Source organism: Protopterus annectens, chromosome 2.part1, assembly GCF_019279795.1.
Source record: "Protopterus annectens isolate FY-2018-M chromosome 2.part1, PAN1.0, whole genome shotgun sequence".
NCBI lineage: Eukaryota > Metazoa > Chordata > Ceratodontiformes > Protopteridae > Protopterus > Protopterus annectens.
The window spans coordinates 212,229,933-212,250,152 of NC_056729.1; the positions used below are offsets into that span (position 1 = coordinate 212,229,933).

The 20,220-nt window shown below is 41.2% G+C and overlaps 1 protein-coding gene across 1 annotated transcript in view; it reads right to left on the reverse strand.

Moving 5' to 3' along the window:
• The window catches only part of ABCC3 (ATP binding cassette subfamily C member 3), a 1,985,081-nt gene extending 1,965,427 nt beyond the window's left edge, over positions 1-19,654 (reverse strand). Inside the window, exon 1 of the mRNA XM_044062096.1 lies at positions 19,435-19,654. Within this exon, the coding sequence (XP_043918031.1) occupies positions 19,435-19,479 (45 nt within the window). The 5' untranslated portion in view covers positions 19,480-19,654. The remainder of the gene's footprint in view (positions 1-19,434) is intronic.
• Positions 19,655-20,220: the final 566 nt, after the last annotated feature.

Here is a 20,220-nt window from a genome sequence, read left to right on the forward strand (position 1 = left end):
CAAGTACAGCCTCATCACTCTTCCTCCTCCTTACCAGCTCCCCCAGTTCCCAGGCTGCTAATCAAACTTGAATGGTCTGGGCCATAGTCACGACTATTTCTCTGTGCCATACAGCTGATAATGTCCAGGCATCCACATGTTCCTACATGAATCATGCAGGTCGTCTACATGAAGCATGCAGGTCGTCTACATGTTCCCATATGAAGCCTGCAGAATACATCCCTGTAATCAGTCAACAACTAAATCAGTGAGGTACACAGTGGGATTTAGAGTTAGGTGAGCTAAGGAATACCTTTTTTTACTGTACTGGACACACATTTGTCAAAGCCTAAATTGTGCTCTACTATGATCCAACATTATGGCATGAAAACGAGTCTCGATACTGCTACCTCCATCATAATGTTTAAACAACCTCACTTACCCTTGACATGGTGTATTATACCGATCAACCACTGCATTACATATGTACCAGTGTTTAGTGCAGGTAATTTGTTGATAATTTCCTTACAGGGAATAGTGTTTTGGCAAGACAGAGGTAGAAATACATGTGCAGAAGGTCCCTCATCAAGTGCTGCTGGTCAAAAAATGACAAGTGGATCCAAGTAGCACACTTGCCTTGCATGCTATAGGATCAGAAGACTGTGGGTTGGGTTTTATTCTCACCTGAGGTGCTTAGTTTCATTTTCCAGTATTGATAGCACAGCATAAAGGAGGAGCTATGCTTCTGAGGTACCACCCTTTGTATAGGAGAGGTTTTCATTTGCCTGAGTAGAGAATAGCTCAAGTAGGCAGGAACTGTCATAACTTGAGACAGAGACCAGGAATGTTTAGCAGCACTAATACAGTTTAGCTACATTTTCCTTAAATGCATGTGCATGCGTTTGCGTGTACGTATTACCTATGATCAAAGGGAAGAAAAAAATGGCATAAAATGGAGACTGTGGTCATCAATTATTTGTTAGATTTAATAAAATATTTTAAGTGATTATTTCTCGAAAAAGTAACCATTTTCCAGAGAGGGTGAGAGAAAGAATAAAAAAGCAAAATTTGATAAAACATAGGATAGGTAGAACATGAGTATAAAGTGTGATCTTCTGAAATATATTCCATAGGTGGAAATGGGAAATACTGTGATATGAGAAAAGTAACTGTTAAATTTAACAGTCTAGAAGCTGTACACCACTTTTGTCTTTTTCTGCCATCAAATAAATGAAGAAACATATCATAACAAATTTTGAATTTCTGAAATATATTCCATAGGTGGAAATGGGAAATACTGTGATATGAGAAAAGTAACTGTTAAATTTAACAGTCTAGAAGCTGTACACCACTTTTGTCTTTTTCTGCCATCAAATAAATGAAGAAACATATCATAACAAATTTTGAATTCTGTTCTCAGAATAAGTGGTAATGCTTTACATAGGACCCTGAAGAAGCTGACCAAGACATGTAAAAGTACTGGGAGTATTGACAACTGAACAAATTACAATATGACAACATCTGCTTCCCTTTTTCCCAACCAGATGTGCTTGTTAACAAGCAAAGAATAAATATATAAATGAGTAAATGTGTGAGAAGACTGGCCAAGACCCTTTTCACCCACTTTGCTGACTATGTGGCAAAGAACAAATTATGTTCTTCAGAATGGTCACTGCTGCACTAGCCTTAGTTATTTGGGTTATATCCTTCCAAGGATACAACAGCCAACCAGCTTACAAAGCTTCAGGGCACTTTCCACTTACACAAACTGTCAAGCATCCCGAGCTGAGCTGAAGTCAAGTTTGGGCAGAAAGCCCTTCAGCGGTCTTACTGTCACCGAAGAGTATGCTCCTATGAGGCTTTTGAGAATTGACCATTGGTGTGTGCTTTCCTTAGCTGGGATCGGTTCCCTTTGGGGGGAAGGGGACCTTCTACTTTCTTACCGATGTTTTATTACTTTTCTCTTTATGAAAGGAATTTTAAAGCTAGGAGTGTTGTGTTTTAATGGATTGTCACATACTTTTAACAGAGCACTTGTTTCTTTCAGTTTAAAAGTAGTAGTATTTAACCGATAAACTATTTTCTGTGGAGAAAATTTTGTTTATTTTAAGGTTGTGGGGCTGCCATAGTGTTCTTTTTTAATAGAAAAAGAAAAAAAAAAACAAACAGTGAAAAGTAACTTTTGTGGACTGGTAGTTTTATGGGCAATGTTGCTCGTTTTCCCCAGGATAGAGTTATCATTTTTAGCTTGACCATAGAGCAGATTGCCACACCCACAGTCAGTCCTTCTTCAGTCACAAAAGGAAACGGAAAAAGTGTCAGAATGCTTTTCCCATCCCTGGGGAAGCAGCAACTGTTATTAGTAACATCAAAGACATACTAAGCACTTTCACCCATCATTCCATGAACTTCTTCAGAGTAAAGTACCTAGAAACAAAACTGCTTTTGTAAGTTGATCCGTCTTCAATTAATCAATCAGTAATACATATTAAATTAAATAATGCTATCAAATGCATTCCTAAAATGTTAATCAGATAACAATGTACATCTTCTTCTTCTTTCAACTTTTCCCGGTTAGGGGTCGCCACAGCGGATCACCTGTCCACTCATGATTGGCAGTGGAGTTTTACGGTGTCAAGTTGCCAGCCCGGCACCCAACCTTCCACAGAAGGCACACACATGCACACACTCACACCTAGGGCCAATTTAGAGTGTCCAATCCACCTACAGCATGTCTTTGGGATGTGGGAGGAAAACACACGCGACCTCAGGGAGGACATGCAGACTCCGCACAAAAGGCACCCCAGCCGAGGATCGAATCAAAGCAGTCTCTAATGAATGGAAATTACAGTGGATATTAAAAAAGTGTACACACCCCTGTTATGATACCAGGTTTTTGTAATAAAATAATGAGACCACAGTAAATCATTTCAAAAACTTTCCCACCTTTAATGTGACATAGCCTGTATAATTCAATTGAAAAACAAAAACAAATCTGTTTGGGGAAAAAATATAAATATAAAAGATAAAAAAACATACAATACGCTGGTTGCATAATTGTGCACACCCTTAAACTAATACTTTGTTGAAGCACCTTTTGATGTAATTACAACATTCAGTCTTCTTGGGTACACACCGGTCATCAATTAAAGAGACTCTGATTAACCACAAATAAAGTTCAGCTGTCCTAGTAGGATTTTCCTGACATTTACTCAGTTGCCTGCTACAGCAAATGCCATGGTTCACAGAGAGCTTGCAAAAGCATCAAAGGGATCTCATTGTTGAAAGATATCAGTCAGGAGAAGAGTACAAAAAAAATGTCCACAGCATCGGATATACCATGGAACACATAGAAGACAGTCATCAAAAAGTGGAGAAATATGGGACAACAGTGATGTTGCAAAGAACTGGATATCCCTCCAAAATTGATTAAAAGACAAGATGAAAACTGGTCAGGGAGGCTGCCAAGAGACCTACAGCAACACTGAAGGAGCTGCAGGAATTTCTGGCAAGTACTGGTTGTGTACTACATGTGACAACAATCTCTCATGTTCTCCATATGTCTGGACTATGTGGTAGGGTTGCAAGACGGAAGCCTTTTCTTACACAGAAAAGCATCCAGGCCCAGCTAAAATTTGCAAAACAATACATAAAGTTTCCCAAAAGCATGTGGGAAAATGTGTTATGGTCTGATGAGACCAAGGTTGAACTTTTTGGCCACAATTCCAAAACGTACATTTGGCACAAAAACAACACTTCGCATCACCAAAAGAACACCATCCCCATGGTGAAACATGGTGGTGGCAGTATCATGCTTTGGGGTTGGCTTTTCTTCAGCTGGAACTGGGGCTTTAGTCAAGGTGGAAGGAATTACGAACAGTTGCAAATACCAGTTACTTTTGGTCCAAAACTTTCAGGTGACTGCTAGAAAGCTGAAGGTGAAGAGGAATTTCACAATTTTAACATGACAATGACCTCAAGCACATATCCAAATCAACAAAAGAATGGCTTCACCAGAAGAAAATTAAAGTTTTGGAATGGCCCAGCCAGAGCCCAGACCTAAATGCAATAGTAAATCTGTGGAGTGACTCGAAGAGGGCTGTGCACAAGAGATGCCGTTGCAATATGACAGATTTGGAGCACTTTTGCAACAAACAGTGGGCAAATATTGGCAAGTCAAGATGTGCCATGCTGATAGTCTCCTACCCAAGATGACTGAATGCTGTAGTTAAATCAAAAGGTGCTTCAACAAAGTATTAGTTTAAGGGTGTGCACACTTCAGAGTAGTGTACGTTTTTTTTATTTTTTTTATATTTTTCCCCCTAACAGATTAGCTTGTTTTTCAATTGAATTGTACGGGTTATAGGTCACATTAAAAGGTGGGAAAAGTTTTGAAATGATTTATTGTAGTCTCATTTTTTTATATCACAAAAACCTGGCATTGTTAACAGGGGTGTGTACACTTTTTATATCCACTGTAGATCTGGGTGGGAGGGGGGGGGGGTCTTTCACAACTTCCATTTCTGGGAAGTTCCTCAAGTAGACCTCTTTGCCTCCTGAATGAAGAATGAATTGGCGAAATTCTGTCCCAGGACTCCATGCAAGAAGGGCTGGAAGACAGATGAATTTTCTTTTTTTTTTTTTTGCACATGAATGTCCCTGTATGCCTTTTTACCCTTTTCAATAATAATATCCAAGCTACTTCTGAAGATTCAAAAGGAATCCTTCAAGATCATTGTGGTGACTTCCCTTCTGTCCCAGGCAACTGTGGTTCTTCCTTCGTTTGGAAATGTCCAGGGGCAATTACCACAAGTTTCCTCACAGAATGGATCTACTCACACAAGAACAGAAGTGTTTTACACATCCAGGCATCAATGATAGGGTTCCCGTTAGGCACCCATTTTCTGAGGACATGCACCAGCTACTAATGGAGGCAAGAAAGCCTGCTACTAGAAAATGGAAACACTTTTCCTAGTTGGTGCCAACAACATAACCAGCACCCATTCAAGGCTGGTTGTTCTGTGGTTTTGCAATATTTGTGTGAGTTACTATACTATGGCTTTTCTTCTTTCTCTATCAAGGTTCATTTATCTTCCATTTCAGCATGTCTGCCCATGGATCCTACTCTTTCAAAACAGTCACATATCAAAATGTTCTTGGAAGGGGTTTTGCATACGATGCCTCTAAGCAAACTAATGCCCCCTGCACGGAATCTTAACTTTGTGTTTGAGAAAATAAACACTTTCTCCATTTGAACCAGCTAGTCTGTCTGACTTGAGGTTCTTAACATGGAAAATTGTTTTACTGATTTCTTGCAGAGGTCAGCAGTGTATCTGATTTGCAAGCTCTTATGGAGAGTCAACCCTACCTCATCTTCCACAAAGATGGGGTTTCCTTGAGAACCAATCTTTTTTTGTGCCTAAAGTGATATCCAAGTTTACTGTAAGTCAAACTATCCATTTCCCCATTTTCTTTCCTGAACTTAAAAATAAGGGAGAAAGGATATTCCATACCTTGGATGTCCACACACAATTCAGGTACTATCTTGACAGAACTAAATCTTTTAGATCATCTGAGCAATTGTTAATTTCTTGTGAAGGTAAGAAGGAAGAATCGGTGTCAAAAGCAGACTATTTACAATGGTTGTCTAAGGCTATTACAGTGCGTTATACTCCCCATGACAAATCTATTCCAGGCTGGGATCAGGCCTACTCTCCAAGGACCTTGGCTTCTTCTATGGCTTTTTGGAAAGGGTTGGATTCTAGAAGTATCCTAGAAGCTGCTACTAGTCCTCTGTACATACTTTTAAAAAGCACTATAATTTGGATTCCTTTCTCTAGGTCTAAATCACGCTTTGTAAGACCATTCTCAGGTGGCTCCTGGACACCTCTTCTTCCACCTCTCAAATATAGTTAGCTATGGTAATCTACCCATATAGGCAAGGCTATTGCAGCAGTGACCAATATGAAGAACGTAGAACAGTTGTGCAAGCTGAACTTACTAGAACAGTAGATGTTTGAATGATCACTGTTGCAGTAGCCACTCCCTCCCTCTACCCCCCCCCCCCTGTTTTTTGTAAATTTTTTATGACAGGGTGTGGACATTTTTTTTTTATTCCTAGCCTTGTTCTTTCAGAACTCAGCTTCCCTCTCTCTCTGCTGGCAGGAAAGTTCCAAAGAGCTTTGTGCCTGAACTTGTCTTTTAGTCAGCTCAGTAAAATTCACTTTTATGGCAAGTTCAACTTACACAGCTGTAATTATTTTTCGATATCAATAGATTTCCTATTCCTGTATTATAATTCTGAAGACGTCTGCACCATGCAAGGAATAATTTGTAGAAGGATTGTTCACAATACTTAGAGTGAGCCGAGGTCCGATTCCAAGTATACAAGTTACGTGATGAATGGATAAAGAGTCTGCTTAGACAGGACCTTATTTTAATAGCTTGGTATGTACATCCAGTAGAGGGCTGTAGTGGAAACTGGTAGCCAACACAGAAGCAATGATGTTCAGTAGGCTTGACAAGATTAATGAATAAGAATCTTGTTCTATGTTTTTAACAGAATAGTATTTTGTACAGACAGCAGGCCTTTGATGGGTAAAGAATATTATATTCTTGGAATGAGCATTAATGGCAACAGGCTGCTTTGAGGTGAAGTAGGACTTTGTCGGTAGTGAGTTTAAAGTTAATGCAAAAAGACAGAATGTCGTCCACTGTAACCCAAGGTTATCTTTTTTTGTTTAACAGAGGACTACAGTGCATGCAGGATCAGTAATGTGGGGGAAGAGATTTCAGGTTCCCTGTTAGGAAGTACCATAAACCATGACAGAGGATATAAAGGTGCTTATAGGCGATTTATTGGTCGCAATCCAGATCAGTGTCAAGGAAGTTTTTTCTAGAATTTTAGCTAGCAGAAAAAAGGTCATGAATAGATCTATACTCTGGTGCTGAGGTGGGGATAAGGTACCTCATGAAGGTGAAAAAATTGTTATGTCTTACCATAACGTTCCATCTGTATTGTTAATCCTTGTCCACTCATTATGTATGGGTTACGGTTCCGATACTGGAACCGAGCCGGCCATATACCAAGCTCACGCCAGCGATAAACTCTCGAGCTAAGCAATCTCTTACCCATAATCCTCCTCTCCCAGTTACCTCAGATTGAGTTTGCAAGTCAGAAAAAGGTAGAGGCTATCTCTGGTCAAGCCGGCCATATACCAAGCTCGCGCCAGCGATAAACTCTCAAGCTAAGCAATCTCTTACCCATAATCCTCCTCTCGCAGTTACCTCAGATTGAGTTTGCAAGTCAGAAAAAGGTAGAGGCTATCTCTGGTCAAATGACCTAAAGAGAAGGATGGTGAGATCCACTAGAAGCCATAGGAGGGGGAAGGAGGGAGGGTCGTAATGAGTGGGCGAGGATCAACAATACAGATGGAATGTTATGGTAAGACAACTTCTTTATCTCATATTGTTAATCCTCGTCCACTTCCTTATGTATGGGACAGAGTCCCCAGCTACCTCTATTCCTGGGAGGCTTTCAAGGAAGGACATTCCTGAGCACCATAGAACCAAAAGATGCTCTTCCCCTGGAGGCCAAGTCCAACTTGTAATGATTGATAAAGGTATGAGGAGTGGCCCAAGTTGCAGCTGCACAGATGTCATGTAAAGAAGCTCTGGCATGGAAGGCAGCAGAAGTTGCCACTGACCTTGTTGTATGAGCCTTGATGGTAGTTGGCAAAGAAGTATTGTGTACTGAATAAATACGGGTCAGTGTCTTTTAACCATCTAGCCAATATGACCTTAGCAACAGCACATCCTAATCTAGATCCAGAAAAAGCCAAGAATAACTGGCCTGATTTACTGAAAGATTAAGTCCTTTGCAAATAGAAACAGAGTTGTCTGTGTACGTCTAGGGTATGTAGGCAGTACTCTCCCTCATTAGAATGATCAGGAAAAAAACACTAGCAATTCAATGGTCTGATTAATAGACATTTCAGAAATAACTTTTGGCAAGAAGGAAGGGTTAGTTCTTAAGGATACCCTGTCTGGATGAAAAATCAAGTATGGACTCTTTGTACATAGGGCCTGAAGCTCAGAGATACATCTGGCAGAAGTAATAAATGACCAAAAACAAGGTCTTCCACGACAGATATTTGAGGTTGCATGAAGCAGCTGGTTCAAAAGGGGCAATGTCAGAGCTTGAAGAACTAAAGATTAATCCAAAGGTTGAATAGGTTCCCTGAAAGGGGGTTTCAGATGAGTCACACCCTTTATGAAGGATTTACATAACTTGTGAGACATGAGGGAGGAGTCTTGGACATGCTCGTGGAAATTAGAGATCGCAGCCAAATGTACTCTAATGGTAGATGATGACAGCCCCTATTGAAATAGGGCGGTTAGATATTAGAGTACCATCGACACCAGTGCTGAAAAGGGATCAATTTCCTTATCTTTCAGCAAACAGGTAAATCTTTTCCATTTGCCTAGATAAGTCATTCTAGTGGAGGGCTTATGAGATGCAATAAGAATGTCCTGTACTTGTGAGGGAAGATAATTTTGCCTGGCAATCAAGGGAATTGGAGGAGCCAAGCTGTGAGCTTCAGACTGTGCAGGTTGGGGTGAATCAGATTCTGTGGATGGGAGATCAACTCCGAGGTTGGATGAAGAATCCATGGTTGATCTAACAGGTGAGGCCACAGAAAGGGGAACCAAATCTGACGAGGCCAATATGGAGCAATAAGGATCACTTTGCTCTTCAATCGACGGGCTTTCTTCAGAAACTGGGGAATGAGGGGAGTGGGTGGGAAGGCATAAAGAAGACCAGAGGGCCAATCGTGAACTAGAGCATCCCTGGGTGACTGTCCCGGAGGGGGAAATCAGGGCTAAGTAGTTGCTGCATTTGAAGTTGGTCGGGGATGCAAAGAGGTCGCAGCACAGATGGCCCCAACGGTGGAAGATCTCTGCCATTATGAGAGGATTCAGGGACCACTCGTGAGGTTGAAGAATGCACCTGCTGAGTCCGTCTGCTATCATGTTGGAACTCCCGGGAATGTGCGTTGCTAGAAGAAAGCAGTTGGTAGCCATTGCCCATTGCCATATCCTCATGGCCTCTTGACAGAGGGGGTAGGATTTGGTTCCACCCTGTTTGTTGATGTACCAGACTACCACCATGTTGTCTGACTGTATCGCAATTGTCCCTGACGGCAGCAAGGAATGGAATGCCTGCAACGCCAGAAGCACCGCTCTCAGCTCTAAAACATTTATATGCAGATGGGCCTCCACTTCGGACCAAGTGCCTTGGACTGTCTGACCCTGACATAGCCCTCTCCACCCCATCAGAGAGGCATCCGTGGTCACTGAAGCCTTGGGCTGCTGAGGCGTCCGTGGTCACTGAAGCCTTGGGCTGCTGAGGGGAGTAGGGGTGAGACCATTGTGATGGGTTGTGATTCAACCACCACTTTAGATCTTGTTTGCATCTCTGAGTTATGTGAATCTTGGCTGAAAGGGGAAGCTGAAAAGGATACCATTGAGTGAGCAGTAGCCATTGTAGAAGCCTCATGTGAAACCTGGCTAAGGGAACAATAGTGATGCAAGCTGCCATGGAGGCCAACAGCTGCAGGATCGAGTGAGCTGTGGACTTTTCCATTGAGAGAACTGGTAACATTTGCTGTCTGATTCTTGATATTCTGTGTTCCAGTATGGACGCTCTGCAAGTTTTTGAGTCCAAAATGACCCCTATGAATTCTGTGGACTGAGAAGGGGTGAGATTGGATTTCTGCCAGTTTATTGTTATGCCCAACTTTTCGATAGTATTGAGAGAGTATGCCAGGGCTTCCTCCAATAGGTGTTTGGTGGGGGCGGAGAGGAGCCAGTCATCTAGATATGGAAAAACCTGAAAACCTTGAAGTCGCAGGTGAGCTGTGATGACTGCCATGCACTTTGTAAACACTCTGGGGGCTGTAGAGAGTCTAGAGAGTCCAAAGGGCACTACTCTGAACTGGTAATGACTGGTTCCCGCACAGAAATCTTCTTGATGGTCTGTCCACCTTTATGTGATGAGGATGCATACTATCGAGCACATCCAATCATCTTTTTCCAAGAGAGGAATGATGGACTGTATAGTGACCATCCAAAATTTTTGCACACTCACAAATTTTAGCACACTGAGATCCAAAATTGGTCTCCAGTCCCCAGTTTTCTTTGGCACCAAAAATAGTCTCGAGTAGAATCCGGATCCTATCTGGTCTGTTGGGACTACTTGGATGACTCTTTCGTTTAGCAGCTTTGTAATCTCTAGAGCTGCTTCTTCCCTTTGACTGGGTGGAACATTGGGAAAACTTGGAGGGACAGGACAAAGTTCGAAGGGTATCTTGTAACCTCTGGTTATCCTTTGTACCCAAGAATCATTGGTAATGGTTAGCCAGGCAGAAACGTTCCCCAACCCTTCCAGAGGAAAGGGGTTGGGCCGCTCTTCAGGAGCACTGGTAGGATTGCCCAGAGAAGGAATCTCTGGAACCCTGATTACGCGGACTCCCTCTGCCCTGAAAGGGGAGTCTTCCTTGTGAGTTTCCCCCTCTGCCCATAGAGGAAAATCGACCCTGAGATTTTCTGTACCACACCTTCCCGCTCTTTTGGTTTCTGGAAAAAGCATGTTGGGGGGAAGAATAACTGACACCTACAGTGTCAGGGTCTTACCATCCTGTTCACACCTGGCCAATGTAGTTTTGACTTATGGGCCCAAACAAGGAGGATGACTCGATGGGAGCATTGAGAATGGAAGCCTTGAAGGGTTCTGTGAAATTACACAAGCGCATCCAGGCATGTCATCTCAAAACAATGCCTGAACTTGCTGCTTTAGCAGCTCCTTCTGATGTGTGGGATACCAAGCGCATGGAGGAGTTTGAAATAGATTCAATAGTGGCCAGCTGAGAGGTCACTTTGTCATGGACCTCATCAGACATGGCACCTGACAAAGTTTCAGAAAGCTCAGATACTAGGTCTCTTTGAAGTCTGGTGAAGTGTGCCATATAATTCAGGGACCTGATAGCAAAGGTCGCCAATGCAAAAGGTGCGCTCCCCTATCCTATCCAATGCTCTGGACTCTTTGTTGGGCGGATGGACAGTCTGGCTTTCCTCTTCTGCCAGGTCTTTCTTAGTTGCGGTTGCCACCACCAGAGCATCTACAGGGAGACCTTTAGATCAATGAGGTTCAGAAGCAGGGGGTGGGGGGACAAGATTTTGTCTGACCTCCGGGGAATGGCCTCACCAGTATCAGGGGTCTTCCATGCATGCTGCACAACGAGTCGGACCAGTTAGTCTGCAGATGGGGTAACCCAGGAGGTAGGGGGCCAGGCGCAAAAAGCCTGCAGGAACACAGACTCCTCAGAAGTCGGGTTAGAGGACTGCCATTCACCTCTCTGTTTAAGGATTTCTAGGAGATCACCAAAGGATACGTCAGTAGGTGAACGAGGGGACCCTTCCCCATCATCAAAGTCTGTCTCTTCAGTGAGAGACTCCTCAGTGGAGTCCATATGCTTCCTCTTGCATGAGGATTTCCGATGAACTTCCACAGAGGGAGATGCTGGGGAAGACAACACCAAGGGGGTATCCTGTGGAAATGTATCCTGAGACCTCTGCTCCCGGTGTCCACTAGAAGTGACCTGTGTACATAGTGGTCCAGAGGAGGATGGTGAGATAGTAAGCACAGTATCAGCGGTAGACGCCAAGGCCTTCTCCATGACTTGGTAGGCAGGTCCACTAGAAGAGGGGTGAGTGCCCAAGGCAGAAGTCACCTCTCCACTAAGTGATCCAGCCTGCCGACTGGGAGTCCCAGGATGGCTGAGAAAAAAGTCAAATCCTGGGTTGTAGCAAAATATTTCTACCACAAAGGCAACTGCGGCTCCTTAGAGCGATCCATAAAGGGAACCGTAGATGGGGAAGACTGTGCTACGTCAATAGATTTCAAGGGAGAAGGATAGGTCTTGAGAGGTGGAATTCCTCTGGCCAAAAGCACCTGATCCACAAGTCGCAATACGTCATGTTGGGAGAGTCTTCTGGTAGATCTCACAGAAACAGCTGAGGGGGAAACAGGTCTACCTAGAGATGAGGACAGGTCGGTGCCCATCTCGGTAGACTGCACCGAAAACAACGGTGCCATAAAGGACTGCACTATAGGTGTATGCACCGAGGAAGTCATCGGTGCTGATGTAATGGTCTGCACTGATGAAAAGGTTGGTGCCGAAGTAGTTGTTGGTGCCGAGGTTGGAACCGATAAAATAGTAAACAAGGACCGAGCTTGTCAGTTCCAAAACAATGGTGGTCTGCGCCGACTGTGAGGTCGGTGCCGATAAAGAAGTCTGAACTGAGGGGCCCCTCGGTTCCAATACAGCAAAGGACATTGGTGCCATAGACATAGGTGGTGCCGAGGACTTTTTCGGAGCCGAAGATGTCGGATCCGAAGCAGAAATCTTTGCTTTCTTTCTTGGCTGATGAGAGTCTCCAGCTGGGGACAAAGGAAGAGATTTAGCCTTAGAGGCATCCTCAGACTTCTTTTTATGGGATCTTGGAGGGGTTGAGGCCTCAGACCCAGAAATAGCCTCTGAAAAGGGAGGCTTTAGTAACCCTTTCAGCAAAAGTGGTGCCAAGGACTTTTTCGGAGCCGAAGATGTCAGATCCGAAGCAGAAATCTTTGCTTTCTTTCTTGGCTGATGAGAGTCTCCAGCTGGGGACAAAGGAAGAGAGATTTAGCCTTAGAGGCATCCTCAGACTTCTTTTTATGGGATCTTGGAGGGGTTGAGGCCTCCGACAAGGGAGGCTTTAGTAACCCTTTCAGCAAAAGTTTATTTTTCCTCTCTATCAGTGTCCTGTTGGAAAAATTCTTACAAATCCCACAGGGTGGGTCAACAGTTAAGTGAGGTGCACCTAAACAGAAAACAAACTACCTACTTTGGATGCACATTCTTTGTGTATGTCCACATAACATCTTTTAAAACCAGTACAACCTTTTTTATCCGTCATGTTACAGGAAAGGCAAATACCAACAATAATACAAAAACACAAAATTACTCTAAGGAAAGAAAGGAAAGGCTATCTACCAACTATGGTATTTCAACTGATAACTTACATTAGATAAAAAAGGGTGAAAGTGACTAAAAAATTTTTAGAAAACTGAAAGAAGAGGGAGTCGCTAAATGTGATAAGGTAAGAGAGATCAGAAAATCAACTTTTCTAAGAGAAAAAGTCTTTATTTTGAAATAAAAGGACAAAAAAAGGTTTCACTTGACAACAGCCTGACACGACCCGATGGCGACGTGGCAAATGAAATCGGAGGTAACTGGGAGAGGGGGATTATGGGTAAGAGATTGCTTAGCTCAAGAGTTTATCGCTGGCGCGAGTTTGGTATATGGCCGGCTTGGTTCTGATATCGGAACCGTAACCCATACGTAAGGAAGTGGACGAGGATTAACAATATCAGATTAACAAGTCAGTGTTTGAAACCTGGAGTAGTTAACATTGTAGTAAGGGATAAAACTGGCTCTCAGACAGAACCCATAAAGTAAGAGTAGCGGGATCTATGTCCGAATCCAGACCAGTAACGAGTGGTGTGCCTCAGGGCTCTGTCCTGGGGCCCCCTCCTGTTTGGCATATACTTCTCAGAAGTACAGGCAAGCACGGAAGGGCTGTGGCTGACTAAGTTTGTGGACGACTGCAAACTGGATCCTATAATAGAGTCTCCGGCCGACATGGAGATCCTCCAGAATGGCCTAAATGAGACTGATGCATGGTATCAAAGCCATGGCCTCAAGCTAAATGCAAAAAAATGCGTAGTAATCCCCTTTGGAAAAAACAGAGTACCCGCAAACAACAACATAGGAGGTAATCCCCTGAAATCTGAAGAAGAAGTAAGGGATCTAGGGACCCTAGTAGATTGGCAACATGGTTATCAAAGGAAAGCTGACTAAGTGGTTAGAAAATCCTTCTATGTGACCCATCTGATCACGAAAGGGTTCGCATCAAGACCCAAGGATGTAATGGTGCCCCTCTACTCTTCCCTCATTAGACCCATTGAGTACAATGCACCAATTGGAATGTACCTGGCTAGACATCTCCAGCAGCTGGAGAGACCACAGAGGTACCTAACAAAGAGGATTACTGGCCTCAAACAGTTGCCCTATGCAGCATGATTGAAAAAGCTAAGACTGTTCTCTGTTGCATACCGCTTTCTCAGGAGGCGATGTCTGTCTAACCTACAGAGCCATGTCCAACCCAGAATTGTTGAACATGCTCCATCTTTGCAAAACCAAATCTACTTGAGCTACATGCTCTAGGGATATAAACCTCAACACAACAATGAATAGAACATGCTGGAGGGATAGATTCCCTTCGCAGCGACTTCCCTTACTATGGAACAGGGTCCCGATCTACATAAGACAGAGCCCCTCACCATCACTCTTCAAGAGGAACCTTGACGAGTGGATGGGTAACAGAAAGTGCACACCGGGGATCACACCAACAGCACTACTAGATATGGGCCAAGGGTACTAGCTGCTAGTACAAGGGTCTAGGGAACTACTAAAAGGGTGGTGAATACCGCACAATGTGGTTGGGCCAATATATTCCTTCGAGCAGATAGCCCAGTACCAACCTATGAACCTATATTGTAAATATGTGTAAGTGGTTACAATAGAATTGTGGCAGCATGTGATGTACTTGGATACAGATAGTGAAAGTGAGGGTTAAAAATGGTACTCTTCATTTCAAAGAGGTTCCTCAATTTCTAGGTGATACTGATTGAAAAGTTAAAGACTGGGTAATCAAATGCTTTATGTAATTAATGGTAGGAAAGAATCAATGCTGTTTTGTACAGTAAAAGTTGACAAGAACAGTGGACTAGTAGACACTTGGGTTAATTTTTAAAGCTTTTATGGTATCATCAGAGATGTTGAACATACACTAGTCTAAAAAAAAGTTGGTTGGAGCCAAGGGATTTATTTAATGGAAGCCAGAATGTTCTAGGGGTTCCTAGATAGAGAACATTCTTATTTGGTCTCTTGGAATATCCTTATACAAAGTTAAAGGATAACAGCAGCACATGAATGCAATGTTTCTCTGCTAACTGTAATCTACAGAGGATAAAGACATCATGTTTATACACAAATCACTACTATGCCTCAAAACTAAGAAACAAATTAATAGAAAGTGGAGGTAATGCTCTGTCTTTTGTGATACAAATTGTATATATACAAATCACTGATGTTTTGGTTTGGCTATCTACTGCCCATAATATTGCTGACATAATCGCAGTAATACAAGTGTCATTTTCAAATCTGGAAGTGGTTAATTTTTTCGAGTTATCACTTAATATGTTAAGTGAAATAAGACACCCAGAGGGACAACAAGTAGTTTGTGTTCATTTTAAGTTATTTTCTAAAAAAAGGATAAAAGAATGTCATCTATAAACAAGCATGTGGCATCCGTTTAGGTTGACACAAAAGCTTATCAAAATGACCATATGTTCTCATCTTTGGAAACCACATATAACTAAATATTAGGCATATGGAAAAAATATAGATTTCACTAGAGGTCAAGGATAATCAGGACCACATAATTAGACACTTTCTTATGCCTTGAACAAACTGCAAACACTGTTTAACCAATTGCTTATTTTCTAGTTCCTTACAAGTATTGTTTGGCCCATTTATTTCTGTACTTGGTTACTGTTTATGACCCTAGTGACTGATCAGGAAATCAACTACCCTTTCAGTGAAATTACATTTATTCATATCTCCCTTAAATCACCTTGTATCTTTTGTCCAACTGCTTTGATACCTCTCAAAGTTCTGAAATAATGTTTAAAGTTGACACATGATCTTGAACTTAAGATTTTGTTCATTGATTAATCAGTGCAAGTAAACAAAGTGGACTTTTCTCAGTCATGCCCCAGACCAAAGGCAGAGATAAATACAATGGCCATTAAAATAACTCTGCCTACAGAACTCGGCCTACAGAATTAATTTCTAGATGTGGTTTCCTTTGTCTATGTCACCTCCAACTTTAATGCCTTTAACTGTCTCTCTTTCATACCACCCTACCATATTGTAGCAGCCAACATTTGGGAATGATAGATATCATTAATACCATGTGTTACTAATTTTTAATTTTTTTTTTTTTTTTTTTTTTTTACAAATAATACATTACATACATCAAATGCATATATAAAACTTAATAAGGCACAATGCAAAATGTAGCACAACAGTAACATGCAGTGAGATGCCATATAGACCATTTATTATTTATTAATTTTATTTGCCTTTGTTGACTTTGAAAAGTCCAACTGGTGCTAAACCCATTTCAGCAGAGGTCTGGGAAGAAAACACATGTACATTTCTAATTGCAGGATAAAGCATCTATACATCAGCTTATTTACATTATTTTCAAATAACATTCCAACAAAAAACAAGAGAGAAATTAACATAAGTTAGCTAATTATTGAACAGAGAAAACATATAGTAATGTATTTATAGCATGCTACCTACAGGGAAAAGATCAAACTGGGATGTTTTTGAGTTTGGTAATAATTTACAGACAGACAAGTAAAATATAGCTTAAAATGATGAGGGATATGAAAGGAGAAGTTATGGAAATAAGTAAGAATATAAATGGACAGAGGAAGAATAGCAGTTAGCAGTGGGGTATAAAAGGAGGAATAGTAAGGCTTTAGGAAAATAAGTGCAATACGAGGAGTGATAAGCTAAGAAAAGTGAAAAACGAGAAGCAGACTAATCTGAGTAAAGCTAGCCAGTGAGCAGGAAAAACTGAGCCATCTTTGGCATAGGTACTGTTTAAGCAACGTTTTGAAACTATTTAAGTTTTCTATCGGTTTTCAGTGTGTGAAGGATTTCATTCCCTTGTTTTAACACATTATGAGAACAGACAGTGTCTCCAGCAGTATTGAATGTCTTACTAGAACATATTAAAAGTTTACAGCTAGAACAAAGTTCTCTAGTGGGTGAACAGTGCAGTAGAGTATTTTGTAATGACAGGCATTTGACTGGAGAGTACAATAATTTGTGGGCAATGATTAATTGTGAGTATGTCAACTGGTTTGGGAGTTCAAGCCAATTTAATTGTTTTAATGGAAAGCAGCAGTGTATTTTATAATGCTAGTTGGTTGCAAAATTTAGTTATTTTGTAGTAGTAAGAGGCTAATTTAATTTTATTCAGTGCTGATATTTGTAAGAATAGGGAAAATATGTAATAGAGAAAGAAGGAAATACGTTGCTCTGTAAAAGCACCTGTGAGTGGTATTCAGGATAATGAGTCTTACCCATCCCACAGCCTTGTAATCAGTGCTGCAATGGTATTACTTTAAATCTGCATGTTAAATGTAAATGATACCACTGTGTACTTCAAGCTGTGTTGTACTGCATTGTTTTTCTGCCTGCCTTACTGCAAATGCTTCAGTGATTCCCTGTAGCACCATACACATTTACTATGTATCAAACTAACGCAAGGACATCCCTTGGTACATAAGCTACAAAAGCCTCAGAAATGAATAAGCATGTTAACATATAAAATATTTTGATAAACTAGTTGTACAAACTGAAATTATTTTTTTACACCTTACCACAATTCTTTTAAGATCTAAACTTTCTGCAAGTTATTTGCTACTACTATTCTGATCATTTTAAGTCCCTTAACTGCAGGTGTTATTACCTCAAAGCAACACAATGTACAACATTCTGTAACCACAGTGGTGGTGCTGCGGTAGCATTGTCGCCTCACAGTAAGACGCTGTGCGGTTCGATTCTCAGCTAGAGTGTCTTCTGCATGGAGACATGCGTGAATGGGCATACCTTCATTGAAGGTTGTGCGTCAAGCCTGTGTGTAAAAATTAACTGCCAATCATTAGCGGACCCGAGTTCCGCTGTGGCGACCCCTAACCGGGAAAAGCTGAAAGACACCACCACCACAAGTGTTGTGTCTGACACACCTGTTTATAACTGTTATTAACATGAACTGCAAATACTGAAAGTACACTACTGGCTGCCTAGTTTAGCCTTCCACAACCAGTAGCATTGCTCAGAAAAGCAGGTCTTTCCCTGCCAACATCAAAGTGAGTTTTGTTATAGTCTTAGATTAATCCAGTACAATGCACCCTCTCAGTCAGTGTCGCAGGTAGGAATTTTGATCTGTACACCAATATCCCTTCTCCCCAACATATACAAAAACTCTAATATTAGTAGTCTCTAAATGGATAAACCTAACAAGCATATGTAATTTGGAGACCGTTACCTTTCTAGCTGGCACTCTTCTCTTTATTTCATATGCATAGCTGAAAATCCAACACTTAGCTAGCTTGAGTTGGGCAAAATGCTGCATCTCTTTAAAACTGATTCATATACTATGTTTTTTCACTGGCTGCACCCATAACGGTTTCTCCATGGCACACACAGCATCATTAATGCTGACCACATGATCCATGAATAATATTAGCTGATAACATTAAAACATACTACTTAGCAAGTAATATCCACGCTTATGGAAAATGGACTGAGTAACTTTCATATCACTTAAGAGACATGCTAATTATAAAATGCTTTCTGGTGCACTGACTTCAAGTGTTCAGGGAAAACTGTGCATTATAGTTATAAAAAGGTTGTGAAGGCATTATATTTATAAAAAGGTTGTGAAGGCATTATATTTATAAAAAGGTTGTGAAGGTTTGAACTTTCAGAGAAGCCAAGGTGAACACCTCACATGCTGCATCTAACTACCATCAATGAAAATATTGATTCTTTAATACTGCTGAGTGGGGAATTTTTACAGGAGAGTGATTTAGGCAGTGGAGTCCAGAAAATATATATATATATAAAGTCGCAAATATAATGGTATCATTGAAAGAAAAAAATATATCATCCCAATTTTTTGGGGAGGGGGGGTGTTAAGATGACATTAAAAATAAACAGAACGGTCTAAAACTAAAGTCAGTTATATTGGTTGAGAATATAGTTTGTCCTACAGAATCTCAAGTTTAAAAAAAGTGCCCCACTCTGGGCAACTAAAAAGGCGAAAACACCAAATATTTTCACTACTGGTCCTAGAAGTAAGACACATTGACGCATTAAAAACAGAAAAAAAAAAACAGTAGAAAATCCACACCCTCGCCCTATAATATCCCCACCCCAACAGGTTGAGGTAATCTCTGTTCAAAAGGATGAATTTACTTCACAACTAAAGGTTGGGATCTAGTTGTAGGAAATGCATAAAATGTGGATACACCCCTTTAAAGTACAAGGCATCTCTTTACATGCGTTAGTAAAAGTAATCGCGATTCGCTTCTTGGGTAAGAATGGTTAAGAGAGCTGCTGTCACGGATTTACCATTATGTATATCGACAAACATTTGTATAACAACGTTGTAACACTCGTAGTAGCACGGTACTAAACGACTCACCCAAAACTTGGAGCCCGACCCCTCGGAACCGCACAGCGCCTCCATGGCGTCTCGAGAGCGGAGGGGAATGTGAAGATGGACTCGCTTCCAGGACAAACGGTGCAGTAGTACTCCGAGGGCTGTGTCTGGATAAAAGGCACTTGACAAAGAAGCTGCTTTCTTTCAAAAGAACTTGACGTTGAGCAGCTACTACACACAATTATGTTTTACTGCACAGTAGTGGGTGTGTTTTTCTTTTTTACAACTTAGCCGCGCCTTCAGGCAGGAGGTCGGGTATCAGATCAACTTTCACCTTAATTTTTTGATGACTTAAATTATGTGTTATATGTAAAATGCAGGGCAGGTAATAGTACATTATTATAGTACTTTAAAACTTCTGTTTCTGACGTGTGGCGTTTTTTTCCTTCGAGTGATAGATTGCTACAGTTCACCAGTTCACTGCTGCTATAGTTCCACAGAGTTGTGACATTGTGTGGATTATACACATATTCATTCACATACACACATGCATGTTTATTCTAACGGTGTGTGTATGCATATATATATATATATATATATATATATATATGTATGTGTATACATGTGTGTGTGTGTGTGTGTATATATATATATATATATATATATATATATAGATATATATATATATGCACAGACACACACACACACACACACACACACATATCCACTAACACACACACATATACATATCCACTACATTGCGCTATCTATAAATACATAGCACACGTGTGCACATATTCCTTAACTTTTAGTTATGTTCTTACCATA